This window comes from Meriones unguiculatus, chromosome 4, assembly GCF_030254825.1.
Source record: "Meriones unguiculatus strain TT.TT164.6M chromosome 4, Bangor_MerUng_6.1, whole genome shotgun sequence".
NCBI lineage: Eukaryota > Metazoa > Chordata > Mammalia > Rodentia > Muridae > Meriones > Meriones unguiculatus.
In genome coordinates, this window is record NC_083352.1 from 98113483 (window position 1) to 98131477 (window position 17995).

At 52.1% G+C, this 17995-nt stretch overlaps 1 protein-coding gene across 2 annotated transcripts in view; it reads left to right on the forward strand.

The window, feature by feature from the left end:
• Grk3 (G protein-coupled receptor kinase 3) overlaps positions 1-10099 on the forward strand; it is a 91382-nt gene extending 81283 nt beyond the window's left edge. For both annotated transcript variants that reach the window (XM_060382603.1, XM_021646322.2), the window contains 4 exons: positions 1786-1948; positions 2949-3085; positions 4853-4966; positions 5581-10099. In XM_060382603.1, coding sequence (XP_060238586.1) covers positions 1786-1948; positions 2949-3085; positions 4853-4966; positions 5581-5742 — 576 coding nt within the window. In that variant the 3' untranslated portion in view covers positions 5743-10099. The remainder of the gene's footprint in view (positions 1-1785; positions 1949-2948; positions 3086-4852; positions 4967-5580) is intronic.
• Positions 10100-17995: the final 7896 nt, after the last annotated feature.

Here is a 17995-nt window from a genome sequence, read left to right on the forward strand (position 1 = left end):
ATTTCTTCTTCGGTTTTTTTTTTTTTTTTTGGGGGGGGGTTGTTTTTGAGGTGAGTTTCTGCTGTGTATCTCAGGCTGGCATCAAACTTGGCATGTAGTCCCGGCTGGCCTTGAATGAGAAGTCCTCCTTGCTTCAGTGTGCCAGGGGCGGGGCTCACAGGTGTGCCCGGCCCTGCTGCTCTAGTTCATTATTGGCAGCCCGGGCAAAGCACAGGTGGACTTTGAGAAATTCAGAGGTTGAGACCACGTGTCTATAGACAGAGGTGGTTGTCTGGGGAATGCAGAGTACGTGTGTCCACTCTGGCCAGGGACTTCCTGAGGTCTGCCATCCTGGGGCTGCCCAGAGAACACGTACACAGTCATACATACACATATGTGCACGTATACACACACAAACATGTACAGATGCATGTACACATGTGTGTTCACATAAACCTGCACGCGCATGCACACACAAACACATACACAGGCACATGCGTGCATATGTATACACACACATGCGTATGCATGCCTCTCAGCACATTCACAACAGCAGAGGACTTTAGCTCCGGGCTTAGTTCGGTCACAGGAAGAAGTTGGAAGTAGAGAAGGCTCCAGCAGTCAACATCAGCTGCCAGTCACCAGGGCGCCTTGGCCTGTCAGGCTGGACAGGATGCCCCAGACCGGGGTAGGTGGAAGTCCCTCCTGGGGCCAATGCCGAGCGTCTCCTTTCCTTTCGAAGCAGGCCGCCTGCTGCTGTAGCTGTCAGCTCTCTGTCTCCCAGAGGACACCGAGTTTCAGGCTGCTCTGGCAGAGGCAGCTCCCACCGCCTGGGCTTAACCTGGGTCAGAGCCACTGTGTCTCCTGGATTCCCAGCGCAGCCTGCCTTAGAGGGTGGGACAGGGGCATCCCAGTAACAGAAACGCTGTTGAGGAATGTGTGCCCCAACACTGCGGCTCTCAGAGATGGGGGCCCACACTCCATGCCACTCACACTTAAACACCAGTTGACGGTGGTGGGTGAGGTCCCAGGTAGCTGCAGCCTGCGGGGAGCTTTCCCGCCTTTTCAGATCATCTGAGGGGGGTCAGCCGGCCTGGCTGTCTACCCTGACCAGATTCCAAACACTGCGCAGACCCGCATCCGTTCTTACTACAGCGCTAGGGGGCGGGGCTGGGAAGACCGACAGAGCATTCAGGAAACGGCTTGCTGTGCACGGGCGACCGAGTTCACAGCTCTGGCCCACGTGCAGATTAGGCACGGTGGGGCACACTCGTACCCAGTGTGGGAAGTGAGGGGAGGAGAGACGAGAGGAGGCCTGGGTCTTGCCAGCCAGCTGGTTTAGTCAGTCTCTAAGCTGCATGCTCAGTGAGACACTCTCTCCCCCACACATAAATAAGTAAATAAGTCATAGGGGAAGACACTAGTGCTAACCTCTGACCTACATACACACACACATACATGCACATATACTCAGACATGTACATACACATCCATGTACTCCCATACACATTCACACACACAGGAACACGTGCACCACATACACACATATAGCCACACATACACAAGCAAAAAAAAATGTTTTTTAATAATTTAAAAAAGTCAACGTATGCTCATTTTCATTGGCAAAAAAATACCCCGACGCCACTGAAGGCCAGGCCCAGACCAGCGTGGCTGTGTCTCGGGATGGTAAAGACCCGTGAGTGTGTCTCTCCCCGTGACCGTGAGGGGTCCCACGGCCATGGTGCCGGCTGCCCTGAGTCCGGGCAGGCGCTTGAGCACATGCCCCGTCTTCCCTCTCACCCCCAGCTGCTGGACTGTGACCAGGATCTCTACAAGAACTTCCCGCTGGTGATCTCTGAGCGCTGGCAGCAGGAAGTGGTGGACACCATCTACGCCGCCGTCAACGCCGACACGGATAAGATCGAGGCCCGGAGGAGAGCTAAAAACAAGCAGCTGGGTCAGGAGGAAGGTGAGCGGCCAAGTGCCTCAAGCTCTTCCACGCATGGGTTTCCTGTGGGTTGGAAGGGCTGAGTCACCAGGTGACCAGGTGATGGAGGTGCTCCTGAGGGAGGCGGAGCTATCTCAGACCTGGGGCATCACCTCCCCTGGCACTTTGGGGATGGAGTGTCACAGAGTGAAGGACATGCCCGGTGAGATTCCACAAGTCTCCATGACAGACATGCATGGCACAGCACCCGGGCCCGGGACAAATGCGCGTTCACTCCGCCCAGAATTGCAAGCCCATACCAGACGGCCAGCTCTCTGGGTCCCACCCCTGCCTCCCTCCCCAGTCCTCTCCTTTCTCCCTGTCTCAGGGGACACGTGGGTTTCACCCTTTTCGGGGCGGTGACCTCTCTAGATTATAAGCTCCCAAGGCTAGGCAGGTTTTATCTTTTTTTAAAAATCATTGTTCCTGGATGAACCCACAAAACGTAGCCCCATGCCTAGCCCCCGTGGCTCCCGGGGCAGATTGATGGATGACTGAGTGATTTTAACACAGTCGCCAAGGCTTTAATGATGGTCATGAAGCGGGTCACCCGTTCTCCTTCAAGAATGCACTTGCCTAGAGACTCAGTCAGCGCCCATTGCAGTTGCTGCCCTCAGTGTCCCCGTGGGCAGTGAGCCGAGGATGAGTGCCCTGTGGATGCCACTTTAACCTTGGAGGGAGAGCCCTGGCTGCAGAACCATTCTTAGGATGAGAGTGGATTAAGGGACAGCTTCCCGAATTGGCAGTGGACCTTTGGAGAGAATTCACAATTAAGCAGTCTTATTTAGCAGTCATTCTCATACATATAGTTAAATAAATAAATAAATAAATAAAAAGGTTTGGGAGCAAACATTTTGCCACGTCAGAGTTGCAGGTTCAAATCCCGAGATCCTGGGGCCCCTCTGCAGCCCCAGAGTGTGTTGTCTGTGGGCTGGCTCAGGACCTGAGTGACGCTGTGTCCCCATCCCCCCACCCCCCGCAGATTACGCCCTGGGAAAGGACTGCATCATGCACGGGTTCATGCTGAAGCTGGGGAACCCCTTCCTCACGCAGTGGCAGAGACGCTACTTTTACCTGTTCCCCAACAGACTGGAGTGGAGAGGAGAGGGCGAGTCTCGGGTGAGTCAGCCCCGGGCGGCTCACTCACACTGCCTCACACCCTCTGTCTCCAGGGTCACAGAAACCAGGGCTGCTGTGGCCTAACTAACGTTTAAGCCCCTTCCGAGAGTAAGACGAAGGAGTCGTCTGGAAGACTGAGTCCCTAGTCCAGCAGCGTCAGGGCCCAGTGGGGGCTGGGGAGGGCAACGGCTAACAGCTAGGATGGGAGATGAGCAAAGCAGACATCCCAGCTCATTGCCCGCTGGACTCAGGACACCCCGAAGTACCTCTCTGGGCCTCAGTTTCTCACCTGTGGATGGAGAGGCACAGAATGTGTAAGAGCTCCCATGATTATGTCAGGCTTTCCCAAGGCCAGGTGATGGAAACAAACTCAGTGGTTAGTGGCTCCCAGGGTTCGACACCAGATTTACCGGGGGAGGGGGGGGAGGTATTCCAGGGCAGCTACTGTTAGCAAAGGGACAAGGCAGGCTACTTCCATTAAACACTTACCGTGTGAGAGGCCCAGGAGGGGGCCAACCTGGATGGAGAGGGTGCTGTCTGCAGCGAGCCAGGGCAGGCCACAGTGCGTGTCAGCATGGTCCCCAGGGACAGGACATGTTCTGTGTGTGGAGAGGCAGCAGTGAGGCTCAGCAGCCCCGCCCCCAGGGTCAGAGGAGCTAAGCAGAAGCCTCACCTCTTTCATCCTATCTGAGTCATGGGTTTGTTTGTTTGTTTGTTTGTTTGTTGACAAATGTTGGTGATGTCCGAGGCAATTCCAAACGCTGGCAGTCGTCTGTGGTCACCTCGCCCACTGCGCAGGAAGGTCCTTTGAAATTAAAATCTCCAAGATTTGATGCACTAAATCAGAAGTTCTGTGGTTGCCCCAAGATGCAACTCTTTGCTGGCAGGTCTTCCAGGAGCCTGGGCAGGAAGTCCTCTGTTAGCCTCACTGTGGAGGCCAAAGCAAGTTGTCGTGGTTCCAGTAGAGTCTCCTCTGTTTCCCTCTGTCTCTCTCTCTCTCTCTCTCCTTCCCTCCTCCTCATTTAGTGTTTTGTGTGAAGCTAGGCAGTTCCCCGAGCTACCTCTGTAAGAATGAACAGAGGAACAGAGTGTATGGGAGTTTTTCCTGAAGCTCTTCACGCCAGATCCCTGTGAACTTTATCTAGGATATAAACAAACAGACAACCCCCCCCAAATTAACAGGGAGGAACTCAGGTGCTGTGGCCTCCTGCTGAGCCGTCACGCTGGCTCCACTTGGAGGCCCCTTGAGAATGCCGCCTATATTTGGGTCTTTTTGACATAGACCAAGATGGCTCCAGCGTCTTAGGCTATCTCCACACCTCAGCTGTCACCCACCTGTCATCCATTGCTGCTCCCTGTTCTCCTGATGATGGCTGAACAGCAGCAGATGCCCCTGGGAGGTGGCCCTGCCCATTCACAGCTGCCCAGACCAGCACTGTAACACGGAACACCAGGCCACGGGCCTTTACGGAAGTGTTGCTTTCCTGGCATTTTCTTCCAGGCATTTTACTTTGGGCTTGTGTGTGTGTGTGTGTGTGTGAGAGAGAGAGAGAGAGAGAGAGAGAGAGAGAGAGAAAGAAAGAGAGAGAGAGATTGAGAGAGATTGAGAGAGAGAGAGATTTGTAGCCATTCTCCTTATTTCTAGAATATCAGACAAGAAAGGGGAAAGACGCCATTTGTGTTTGAAAATGTACTCTTTGATTTTTTTTTTCTCCTAAGAGCTCTCTGAATACCAAAGTAATTGTTATCTTTTCTATTTGTGTTTAGCAAAATTTACTGACCATGGAACAGATCTTGTCTGTGGAGGAGACCCAGATTAAAGACAGAAAATGCATTTTATTCAGAATAAAGGGAGGGAAGCAATTTGTCTTGCAGTGCGAGGTGAGTTTTTTACTGACATCCCCTGGGATAAAAGCGTACAGGATGGGACCATCTCAGGGCTGCTGCCAGGTTCCTAAGCCTCCCCTTGCCTCTCCCACGGATTTAGGAGCATGAGGTTTAGGTAAATGGAGTCACATCACAGTGTTAGCAGGAGAGAGAGTGCAGTGACATGGCAGTTGGGTCTGGGGGCTGCCCAGGGGTGGCTGGTGGCTGGAGTCTGACCTTCCAGCTTATCTCCGAGATTCCAGAGGGACTTTTCCAGGGGACACTGTGTTTTTCTCTAGTTGTGCTGGAGCTCAACTTTCATCTCTGATCATTTCTCCCTGGTATACTTCGGCCTGTGCACAGGCAGGTTTTTGTAGGGTGGAGGCAGAGAAACCAGTAGAACAAGGGTACCTTTTAGCCTGTGGTTGGAAAGGGGGTCTTACTATGTAGTCCAGGGTGGCCAGGAACTCAGGTCTCTCCTGGCTCGGCCTCTCCAGTGCTGACACCCTCCTTAAGCTTCAGGGCTGACAGCATGTGTCTGGGTTCACGCCCCCTGGGACCATAGCCATTGATAGATACCATTGGCAGATGGGTAGACGGGTCCCCATTCCCGCCCTGTGTCTGTACAGAGTGACCCTGAGTTCGCACAGTGGCTGAAGGAGCTGACCCACACCTTCACCGAGGCCCAACGGCTGCTGCGCCGGGCCCCCAAGTTCCTCCACCAGCAGCGTGCCACCATCCTGGAGTTCTCCAAGCCACCGCTGTGTCACAAAACCAGCAGCGGCCTCTGAACCACAGAGCAGCAGGGCCTGAAGGACGGGCCCCAGCTCTTCAGCCCAGGAGTGGAGCGGAGCGACGGGGAGCCTTGTGGGGCCAAGACACGGCGGTTCTGAGCCCCGGCTAAGGAGGCCCATGACACAAAGATGGCCCTGCAGCAGCAGCCGGGCCATCCTCAGGGCCGGCCTAGCCACACTCCCAATTAGCGAAGAAGCAGAAGGCATTTTTTTCTGCGTACCCACTCACTTTGGTATCCACGGACCCCAGAACGTGAAACGACCCTTACCGCTCAAGCTTTTATGTCCGGCATCCGGCATCTCTGGGGCGGGACCACGGTCTCTCGGACTGCAGCGGCCCGTCCCAGGCCTTGCTGTGTCTGAGTGCCCTCCTGAGGTGTGGGGGCTATGGCCCCAGATCCTGGAGGAGGCACGGCAGCCTAGGGGTCTCTGTAGGTCAGGGCTGACTCCTTGCTGTCCCAGAGGTGACGAGGTGGCGCCGAGACCCATGTGCACTGCCTGCCTCTGATGGCTCCAGGAATGCCAGTCAGAGGGGAAAGGTTAGATTGTCCCCTTGAGGAATCTCCATGGCATCCATCATGGCCACTTCTGGTCAGCACAACCGGGGAGATGCCCCAAGACTTCACGTCAGACAGGATGCGGGCAACTCCTATGTGCCATCCACGTGTGGACTCGTGGTCTCTGTGGTGGGCAGGTCTGTGACAGAGGGTCCTTCATCTCCCCCTGGGATGCGTATCCGAGGATGTGCCCAAGGTAGAGAAGAGTTGCTGCCTAGCCTTTCCGTATAATTTCTAACGAACTCAGACTGATGGGTGCCGGTGTTCCGGCGGTCTCCCGTGCGCCCTGGCTTCCCCCTCATCATGCTCTCATTAACGCACGGCACACTGGATCACCCTGACAGGGCGGCAGTTAGCCCAGCACCCTTCCCTTAAAGGTTTTCTCTGACGCTGCCCTGAATGAATGCCGCGTCCCCTTGTCACCACACTGAAACACAGGTCCTCAAAGGTCTCTGTGGACCTGGCCGATCCCCAGGGGCTTATGTTATTGAGTCTCAAATGAACAGCTTGAACACATAAAGAAACCTAACATCAGAATTTTTTGTATTCTGTCCTGGATCTTCCTTACAGTCCCCGGTGTGTATTCTTAACGTTTCTGTGCTGGGAAAACAAGCTGTTTATTTATTTACTGTTTTTTTTTTTTTTTTTAAATTGCGGTTATCTTTTGAGAGCAAGGAAGATAATGCACCAGGAGGGTCCATCAGTGTCTCGGTGCCCGACTCGCCACCCATTCGGTGTCTGAGCTCACAGGCTAGCGACACTGTTCACAGCCTCTGGTGTGGGAATGCGGCCACACCTGGCATAGGTACCTGCTTGCTTAAAAAGAATAGCATCCAGATTCTACCCCAGACACGCACATGCTGTGTAGGCTTGGCTGGAGTGAACAGTTCGTACAAGTATCATCAGAGCTGGGGGCGGGGCGGGCAGGGCGGGGGCTGTGTCTCTGGCCTCTTCTTCGAGGCACACAGTGTCGGTGGCTTGACCCCAGCAGGTGTTGGGCTAGCCTTGAAAATCTCCTACTGGGGCGGTAGCTCTACCAAAGGCTTTTTTTAAAGACGACACAGGATCATGGGGTCCTGAACCCACATAAAAACGAGCCAGACTCTCGCAGGTATCATGGGTTGTTGTTTCAATAACAGTAAGTTATTTCGATAAACAATATTCAATAACAGTAAGTTGTTTCAATAACAATAAGTCAATTTTAAGGCTCTTTCTCTTTTGGAATAGAGATGTGTGTCTGTGTGTCTGTGTGTGTATGTATAGGGTCTCCTGTGAGTTCTCCTGCCTCAGGCTTATTCCAAGTAAACCATCTTGTCCCCTCAACCCCGTTTCCCTCCCAAGGGCACAGGCGGGAGGGAGGGCGGACGGCCCTTGCTGGAGTCCTAGAGATTGGAATGAGCTGGTGATGGGTCTGTGGACACCTTCTCGGAGGCAGTCTTTCCATCCCAGCGTCCGGCGAGGGCAGAAGGAGAAGCCGGCTGGGCTGGCTGCTGCGCGTGGCTGTTTGAGAGTTTTCATCGTCCTGTTAACGGGACAAGCCGCTGTGTACACTTTATTCAGGTTTCTGGGCTGGAGCGATCCAGGTGATGCCGCCTTTATCCAGTTGTGCCCTAAGAAGCCTTGGTTCTATAAAGCAAGAATCAATACGCAGAGCCCAAGAATGTTAGATTACCTTAAAAGCAGCTGCGTGAGACACGCTGAATTAAAACCTTTAGCAAACCCCACTTTATTCTTATTATTTTTTTTAACCTATAATGCCCTCTTGTTCTTGGGACTCTGTGCTTTTGCCTCTGGGTCATAGTTAAGTGTGATGTGTGCTTTCTTTCTTTCTTTTTTTTTTTTTTTTTTTTTAATCTAAGCCTATGACAATCGTCTCACTGTGGTGGTTGACAGAGAGAAGAACCTGTGTCACTCTTGGTAAAGGAGTTACACATTGATGGGCCCATTGGCTGACATTACAAACTGTGCGTGTTAAAGCCAGCAGTGAAGCGTGGGTTGTGACCCTCTGGGGAGACACGAGGAAGGCTTACAAGCCCAGCATGTATTGGCAGAGGCAGGAGGCCGATGAGTTTTAGGCTAGCCTGGGCTACATAGCAAGCCCCTGCGTTCAGAACACCGAGGGCCGTTGGCAGTGGCTCATAGGTCTCAGGTTCTGGGTTTACCCCCCAGTGGGAGTGAAGGGTGGGCAGCAGACTGTTAGCCAGCTATTGTTAGAAGCAGCTGGTCTGAGGCCCGGCAAGCCACAATTGTTCACCAGTGGATAGTGAGCCCCTCAGGACAGGAAATGGGCCATTTTGGTTGTCTGACGGGCAAGTGGGATATCACAGTGAGTCTATGGTAGGGTGAGGTCGGAGGGGGAAGGCTTGCTTGGGCCCCCGTACCCTTGGAAGCCATACCTCTGGCGTGATGAAGCACCAAGGAAGAAATGATGGAAGCTGGTGGGAGATTCCCTCAGAATTCCTAAGTGATTTTTGCAAGGCTTTCTTGCTTTGTCCCTGAGGCCGACTTGCTCCCGTCATGAAGGTGCCTGGTGTTCTCCACTGGACATTCTCAGAAAGGTGCCTCATCAGTGGTACAACCCCGAACCCCGAGTCTGTCGCCTGACACCGTGGCTTTGCAGCCCAGGCAGCGAGAGGCAGTGTCCTAGTCACTGTCACTGAATGTGGACCACGGGGTGTACGTCACAGAATGATAGATACCGCAGGCCTCGCTGCACGCTTAGCTCCATTTCCACTGGAGCTTTCATAATCTAAATGTAAAAAGAAAAAAAGAAAAAACCCTTTTCCTTTCCGGAGTGCGGTTTACTTGGAAGTCTTAATTGCTCACACTTGTGTGAAGAGGCTTGCTTTGTTCAGGCCTCGTTTTCCTCTGTTTGTTGCTATGGGGTGAGGAAGGCTGAGCTGTAAACGGTCTTGGTGGGCATTCGGGTTGTCTTTGTTGATTGTCAAGAATAAGAGAGAACACAGCACCGTGTCTCAGACCGGCAGCCCTAGTGTTCAGGACACTGAGACGGGAAGATGGCAAGTTCTAGGACAGCCTGGGCTACCTGGTGAAGCCCGGCTTTAGAAATAACCAACAGACTAAGAGTGGTTGTTTTATGACACAAGACAGGTACAACCGCTCCTACAAGTAAGCGATCGGGAGGCGCCGTGTTCCCGAGATGTGCAGAACCCACACATTTTAAATGGCCTTTAAAAACAGGCACAGAAAGTGGGTTCAAAGTGTTCACCTTTCATTAAGAACAAAGACTCTCTTACAGTCAATTCAAATCCATAGCATAAAGCTAGGTCTTCAGCCTCTCTCTAATAGTCTCAGAGTCCTTTCTGGAAACAAACACCTATGCTTCCCTTTTCACTTTTCCCTAGATGTAAAATGACTTTGACGGCAGGGCGGGATGGAACAATCATTCCAATCATCAACTGTGATTTATTTTCTGTTTCCTTGGTTTTTCTGCCCTGTGGTTGTATGCATTGCATTGTACGTGGGTTATAAATTCAACACTGGCTTTTTTTTTTTTTTAGTTCTGTTATTAAATTATATTTTTCTATGTTTTAAGTAATAGCAGATCTGGGCTTTTCTGTATAACAGAGCCGGACGGACCTGTAACTATGAGACAAGAGTTCTATTTTAGCACAAAAGCATTTTATATTATTTATTGAATCCGTATGTGTGTTCCCATGGAAACCATCTGTATTTCTGCTCTCTGTGATCTGTATAGTTTGTTATTTAAAGGGAGACGGCAGCCTTTTGTGTTGTTGAGAACAATAAAACTAAGCTCCTCAGAGCAGCAGCGTGAAGCTGACATCTCATTTCCCTGGCTTGGACTGTCCCGAACGGAGGCACGCACGTGGGCTTTGTGACGAATCGCAGGCGGGTTACTGGAAGTTGAGACCTCCTACCTCTTCAAAAGGCACCTAGTGTGCCGGGCCCCAGGCTGACTGCCAGACATCTTGGAGAATGATGTCCGGAGTTACGCCCTCAAGATGATGACGCTGTCTTACAGCCAGCCTTGTCAGGGGTCCAGGAAGCAGGTCAAATAGGTCCCTTCTCTAGCCAGCATGCCCTTCTGGGAGCTGGGGATGCCCAGTGAGCCTCGGTCTTCTCGCTCTCTGCCATCCCCCTTCAGTCTCACTGGCCTCTGTGTTTAGTAATCACGCTAGCGCAACCCTCTTTTTCCTCTCTTTATGTGGAAAGGTGTGTTTTTAAACTACTTTGGGGAGACGCTGATTCGAATGTGCTCTCTTACCCCTTTCCATTCAGAGCAGCTTGGAAAGTGGGGTGGTGCAGGCAAACAGCCCTACCTAGGAGTGACCCTGACGGGAGCCGATTCTTAGGTTAAATGGACTCTGGGTGGTTTCGGTGGCATGGGAAGAAGAGCTGTCCATGGTCCCTTCCTGTTTATAGCTGCCTAGTGACTACCTTGTTGGCAAAGTGTGTTAGTGTGTTAACACCTGCAGAGAAGTTAATCGGTTCCCTGCTGTGCGTTAGCTACCCAGAAAATAAAGCTGGTGAGCTACCTGAACGCCGCACGCGGAAGACCAGCATGCGTTTTTGTCTCTTTTCATACTTACAGAGCATTTAGAGCCCTCTAGGGGACATCTCACAGCCCTGAGTGTGGTAGCACTGTCCACATCACCAACTATTGGCCCTGGGTGTGACATCACAGTCCACATCACCAATCATAGGCCCTGGGTGTGCTATGCCACAGTTGGTCTATGTCATGATAAGGCCAGGTGGCCAGCAGGTGTTGCTGCTGATTTTAAGGATCTTTTTCAGGCTCAGGGTTTTGGAGTCTCCCAAACTTTACTTGGTCATATTTTTTTGGGGGGGGCTACTTTATATTTTCCAAACCTATTCACCCTAATCCCTTCCAACACTCCCCCCCCAACAATAGGAAGGTTAGAGGGAAGAGGAGACATAGACCCCTTTAGACTACTTCCTGCTGATTTAAGAGTGTCAGGTTCCTAGGGGCAAGTCCACTCTTCATTGTCAGAATCTCCAGCAGTCCGGCGAACCAGCAAAGCAGAAAAAGAAAACGCAGCAGCCGGAACCAGCAGTGTCAGAGAGCAGCACAGCAGGGCAGCATCAACACCACAGGCCCCCTCAGAATTCTCCCATTTATGCCCTCTCCACAGTCCCCCAGAATTAAATGATCTGCACCTGGCCCCTCCTAGAGCACGAGACAATCATGGTTAACGGCTGTGGACAATCTGAAACAGCCTCAGGTCCCATAGCTGGGATTAAAACAAAAACATGACTGGGTTTAAAAAACAAAAAAAAAAAAAACAAAAAAAACGAAAGGCTCACCACAACCTTTCAAGATGGGGGTCAAGAGATCAATCCCACATGAAGAGGTCCATCTTGCCTGCCGCATGTGGAAAACCACAGCACGCTCCCTGTTTGCTCACAGGACGGCTTTGGGTTTCCTTCCTGGAGAGAGAACACCTTCCTTGCTCTGCCCTTGCTTCATGGAGATGTGCTGACAGGCCCTTGTAGTGTATGCCGCTTTAAACCAGAACCCCAAGCCATGGCTGCCTGGGCAGGACTGTCTGCTGGTAGATCCATGGTCAGGGGTCAGCTAGGTATGTCCTGTCTCTGAGCTGGACAGGAAATGCCCTGTCTTGCTAATTAGGGAAGAAAGGAAGTCACCACTGACCTGGCTGGGCTGCCACTGGGCCTCCCTGGAGTGTCTCAGTGCTGACTTTAAAACTCTTCAGCCAGTCGCTGGCAGGAGACCTTAGCCTGGTCTGTGTAGCCATCCTGTGGGCAGAAGGCTCTGCCTTGTGTAAGCTGACACGTCTGTCTGTGACCAAGGCCGAGGAGCTCCCGGTCCTCTGGAATGCCATGAAAATCCCATCACCCCCTAGGTAATGACATGAAAGGGAACTGGATTCACACCACACTCAACTCCCAGCCAGTTGCCTCAAATAACCTCCACCCATATCACTCTGAATAACACAGCCCACCTCACGTCTGTATGTGCTGTGCTCTCTGTGTGTGTGTGTGTCAGTGTGTGGTGTCTTGGGCTTTGTTTTTCCTGTGGAAGAAGTCCACTGTAGCATCTGGAGGATATTTTCATCAGGCTATCTTGAGCCTAGAAGAATATCCACGTGGAGAGGCGTTCACAAAACATTAGCACATGAGACGAAGTACCAGACGTAGGGGTTCAAGCCTGGAAAACACGCACGGGTATCAAGCACTACTGTGGAGGGTCGGGTTGCCTACAGCGGTGCTCATGTGACCTGAGCAGCCACAGACATTTGCTCTCCTCCAGCCGCCCACTGTGCGCTTGGGTTACACATATGAGACCCAGGAGTCTCCTGCATGGCTGGAGGAGGCTCCCCAGTTTCTGATGTGGGGACAGGCTCAGGAAGGCATTTGCTCAGGTGCCCGATAGGTAGGAGAAAAGGGAAGTTGGCATATTGTCTCCTCCCCACGGTAGCCTGGGTCGGCGGTCCCCTCAGCTGTCAACCTCACTGCCCTGGACATGGCTTCCCTACCTTTTCCACCTCAGCCTGAGAGGCTGGTACTGCTTCCAACCCCTCCGGTCTCCACTCTGCTTGTCAATTTCCGAAGTGCTTCTGTGAGTGTGAGACAGACCCCCTCGTCCTCTGCGTGTGGCGAACACTTTGAGGGTCCCTTTTGCTTCAACTCCTGGTGTCACTCGGGGCACCTGCCCTAGTTTGCTTCCTGTTGCTCCGATAAACGTCGTGACTAAAAACACCTCAGGAAGGAAAGCGCTCGTCCCGTCATACAACTCTCACAGTGCTGAGGGAACTCAGGGCCAGGAGCCTGGAGGCCAGGAGCCGAAGCAGAGGCTGTGGAGGAACACTGCACACTGGCTTGACCGCCATGGCTTCCTCAGGCCTACCTGTGTAGGGGTGGTACCGCCCACAGTGGGATTGGCCCTCCAAGGTCACTGATCAGGAAGATGCCCCATGTTCTTGCTGTAGGCCAGTTCAATGGAGGCATTTTCTCAGTTGTGGTTCCCTTCTTCTGGATGACTCTAGCTGTGTCAAGCTGACAAAAACCCAGCCAGCACCTCCCTTCATGTAAAGTCCATACAGGGTTGAGCTCACAACAATATGACATAATGGGTTATGACAAGGTGGTGCTCCTCCAAATCCCTCCCCTTCCCCCGGCCCGGGCTGGGAACTGTGGAGAGACAGTCTCTGAGCCTTGACACTGTGAACCTAAGAGAGCAAGACTCATCGAGGTGACTGTCAGGTGCTGTGGGAAGTTTAATTATGCCCTTGTCCTCTCTATGGATGCCAGCACAAAGGCCCCCACAATCCAAAGTGTCTCCAGACACTGGACAGGTCCCTGAGGGATGAAAGGGGACAAAATTGCTCTCAGCTGAAAGCCACCAGTTTACAAGAGGGTGGTTTTGCAGAGTTGGGCTTAGGACTGGGCAGGACTCCATGGATGGGTGCTGACTGCGGCCAGGTTTAGTGTCTGGGGCTCTGACTTCCCTGAGATGGCATGAGCCCACGTGGCTGCATTGGCCAAATCTCCAGACCAAGAAACAAGCATGGCACTCGACTGCTGGAGGTCACACCTCCCTGAGTCCAATGCGGAGGAGCTGTGGCCATTAGAGTGGTGGGAGGGGACCTGCCCGGTATCTCTGACGCAGGCCAGAGCCACAGGACACAGCTGGGCAGGGACAGGAAACTCCATGTTTCTCCTTCAGTGCATGGTGAGTTCACGCTGTAGACAGTGCTGACAGGTGCTGGGGAGAGTGAGCAGGGCTAACCTGTCTGGGCCACAGTTTACCAGGGTCATCCATGGTCGCCTGGGCACTGGACAGGAGAAATGGGGTAGATAGTGGACATGCATGAACCACCCACCCTGGCAACATCCTCATTGACCACTGGGCCAATCAGATCTCCTCTCATAGAAAGACCTACTGGCCCCTTGGCTTGGGGTACTGTCGTCAAATGTTTTCAGCCGTCATCTCCTCCGGGGATGCCTCAGCAACAGGGTGACACCTGCTGAGTGGCATGCCCTTCCTCCAAGCTCTGTTTGACACTGGCATGTAAGTGGCTATTTTTTTCCAGAGGACTGTAACAAATACAGGCTGAGGTGGTCTTGGGACCTCCCTGTGCCCTGACCTGATACTGTTCCCCAAGCTTCAGGCACCCGCTCATTGGATCCCTTCTCAGGGCTCTGTCTCAAGGAAGCCAGTGTGCAGGTACAGTACCGGACTGGACAGATCCTCTCAGGGACCGAAGGAACTGGTGTGCTGGGTCATGTCCCTGTACGATGGCGAGTGACAGGTGGAAATGGGTGGCAGTGGGTGAGACAGACACTGACTCATTAGATCATCTGAGCCTTCACCTTTCCTGCAGAAGAGGCTGGAGATGGGATGTCTGGGACATAAGTGGGCTTGCTGGTGTTCACAGCCAGGATCTGAGAAAAATAGGGCAGGTTTTATATAGGCAGGGACAGGGGACAGGGTGATTGCTTCACCTGATCCATGCTCTGGAAAACATACTGAAGGGCAGAAAGAGATCAGTGGTCCATTGGCAGCAAAATATGGAAGGAAGACGCCAGCCTAGTGGCATGTGATGGGGAACCCAGATGGTGGGAGATGGGCCAAATGAGGACCAGCCCTGGGGCTGAGCAGTCAGACCAGGTTAGTGGCAAAATGGTTGAACTCCCCATCAATACCACCTCCCATGTCAAGGCAGAGCTTTTCTTGGGAAGACTGAGACCTTGTGACAGGAAGCAGGGACACCTGAGTTGGTTGCTGGAAACTTGGGAGCGATGGCTCCTGAGGACCATCTGTGGCTGTGGTAGTCCTGTCCCATAGCAGCCAGGGGAGCACCATGGGTAGCTTTCATTGAAGACCTGACAAAACCTAGAGTCACCTGAAGGAGGGCCAGGGTTGAGAAGTTGCCCTAGTCAGGTTGGCTCCTGGGCGTGTCTGTGGAGAGTTGTCTTGACTGTTGATTGGTTCGGCTAAGCCCAGCCCACTGTGGGTGGCAACAACTTAGGCAGGTGGACCTGAGCTGAATAAAAGCCAGCTAAGTGGGAACCTGCAAGCAGCTATCCTCTATGGCTCCAGCCTGAAGTTCCTGGCCCAGCTTCCCTTGATCCTGATTGTTTCCTGGAAGTATAAGCTAAATCAATCTTTTCCTTCCCAAATAAGCTAATCAAGGCTAGATCCCACTCACAAACAGGAGAACACCCCAAGGCTATAGGGACAGAGGGCGCCAGCACTACCAACCACCGACAGGTTTACTGGTGGCTGTCTTCTGCAGAAAGCACCGATGGTGGGGAGGGCCTTTACAAGCCTACTTTAGTTTGTTTAGTCATTCAACAAACATCCACTAAGCATCCACCATGGACTAGAACAGCCAGTGGGGCAAGGAACCCACTTCACAGAGGGGAGCCCTTCAGGCCCTTTCCAGAGGCACACAGCCTGAACTGGGTCTACCTCAGAACCTATACCCATCCTCAGGGCTTGGTGCAGGCCCAGTGCCTTCTGGGAGTTCCCTATTCTCTCTCCCTCCACATTTTTATTTTAAATCTCACTGTTATTCTGCTCAGAAAAACAAACAGAACTTAGTGGACCAAGAGACTACAAGCCACTGGCAATGGACAGACAGACAGACAGCGAGAGGAGGCTCCCAGAGTCCACGACGTCAGTTGTTCGTCACAAACACTGAGCACTTGCCCTGTAGTTTGGAATATACAGTCATTCACCAAACACCCCTTCCATGGGTCATGTGCTGCTTCGGGTGACAATGACTCAGACAAGAAGTTTTCCTCATTGAGGGGACAGTGACACAGGGCCCTGGCCTCTGATGTGGTAGCACTTACGTGTGCGGGCCTCCTCCTTTTTTATTATCTAAATGTGCGTGCTTGTGCACATACATGTGTGGGCAAACACACACACATGCACACACGGATGCACACCAGCATTAGTGAGAACGGCACCCCATAATGGTGGAAGTCAGGTGCTGTCACAACTTCTGAGGCCAGACAGAAGCAGCCACCCTAGTGAGTGACAGGATGAAAAGGGTTGGTTGGAGGTTCCAGGAGGTCCAGCTGCAGGTGAGCCCCCATGAGCCCACAGGGTGTGAACCGCTCAGATGGCCAGGAGACTGAGGTCAGTGCCCGGAAAAATACACACTCCTTTGGCCATCTTGTAGACCCAGAGCTCACTGGCTGAAGGAGCCAAGTTCCTATGGGGGGGGGGGGTGTTCCCAGAGCCCAGCAAGAGTGAGGTAACTTTCCTAGTCTGCTCTAACAGATTTTCTCCAGAAATGGTGAAGCCACACCACCAAATAGCACTGTGACCCTCTCTCCTGGTGACAGTGGCTTGTGGGAGCCCAGCATGGCAGCTTCTGGACATTTATTTTTTTCTTCTCCTCCTCCTGGGGAGGAAGCATGATGGATGCCACATCCTGCTTACCAGCTCCAGGCTGAGTCACAGCAACGCTTGTCATCCGGGGATGGGGTAGGGAGAGTCACCTCCACCTACCCAGCATACCAGGGAGCTAAACAGATGTGTGTGAAAATCTTCCGGCAAGTGTCTCCTCAGGGTCGGCACACAGAAGCTACGCTCCAGAGGCGGCCAAGGTTGCACCTCACACCGGCAACTGACCTTGGTAGTGTAACAGTCACTCAGGTGGTACTGGTTTTGAAGGCATGAAGGGGTCATGGGAGCAGCTGAGGCTTGGCACTGTGAGGCAGGGCTGGAGTCCCAGAAGAGAGCCCAGGAGAAGCCATTGGTGAAAGTGCAGCCCAGTCGGAGCAGAGACCCCAGCATTTTGGGGATGCCAGTACCATGGGATGACCTCCAAGAACAGCAGCAGTGGTGGGGTGGAGCCAGCCTGAGCCTAGAAGACAAGCTGTGTGTGCTGCAGAGGGCGGAGCCAGAGAGGTGACCCAGGCCCCTTGGAGGAGCACAGAAGATCATGAGTCCCAGATAATTGGACACTGAGTTATTTACGCTTCTGGAGTTTGGTTTTGCTTTGTTCATATTTTGACTGTGCCCTGGTTCGTCCCTCTTGAAATAAGAAAGCATTAATTTGACAGGAGCACACAGTTGGGAGACTTTGAACTTTAAAAGAGATTTTGCAGTTTTAAAGAGACTGGATATTTTTCAAAGACTGAACTTTCACTGTGTTTGAAATTGTAAAGACTGTGGGACTTTTAAAGTTATCTTTTATTTTTTTAATATTTATTTATTATTTTATGTATATGAGTACTCTATTTGTATATACACCTGCATGCCAGAAGAGGGCATCAGATCCCAGTGTTGGTTGTGAGCCACTATGTGGTTACCAGGAATTGAACTCAGGACCTCTAGGAAGAGCAGACAGTGCTCTTGACGCTGAGCCATCTTTCCAGATCCCGAGAGGGCTACGACTGGGATTTAAAATGAGTAAATAAATAAATTAACTAAAATAAAGTTTTTATATTTTATATTGTGATATAAATATTAATGTGCCATCTTGGCGATAAATGAGAAAGGAAAGGTTCTAATTGAAAAGTGATTTGTTTGTGTGATAAGCTGACAAGAAGCCAATTGTGCTGGCTAATTTTATGTCAACTTGACACAAGCTAGAGTTATCTGAAAGTGGGGAACCTCAATTGAAAAAAAAAAATGTCTCCATAAGATCCTGCTGTAGGCAAGCCTGTGGGGCATTTTCTTAATTGGTGATTGATGGGGGAGGGCCCAG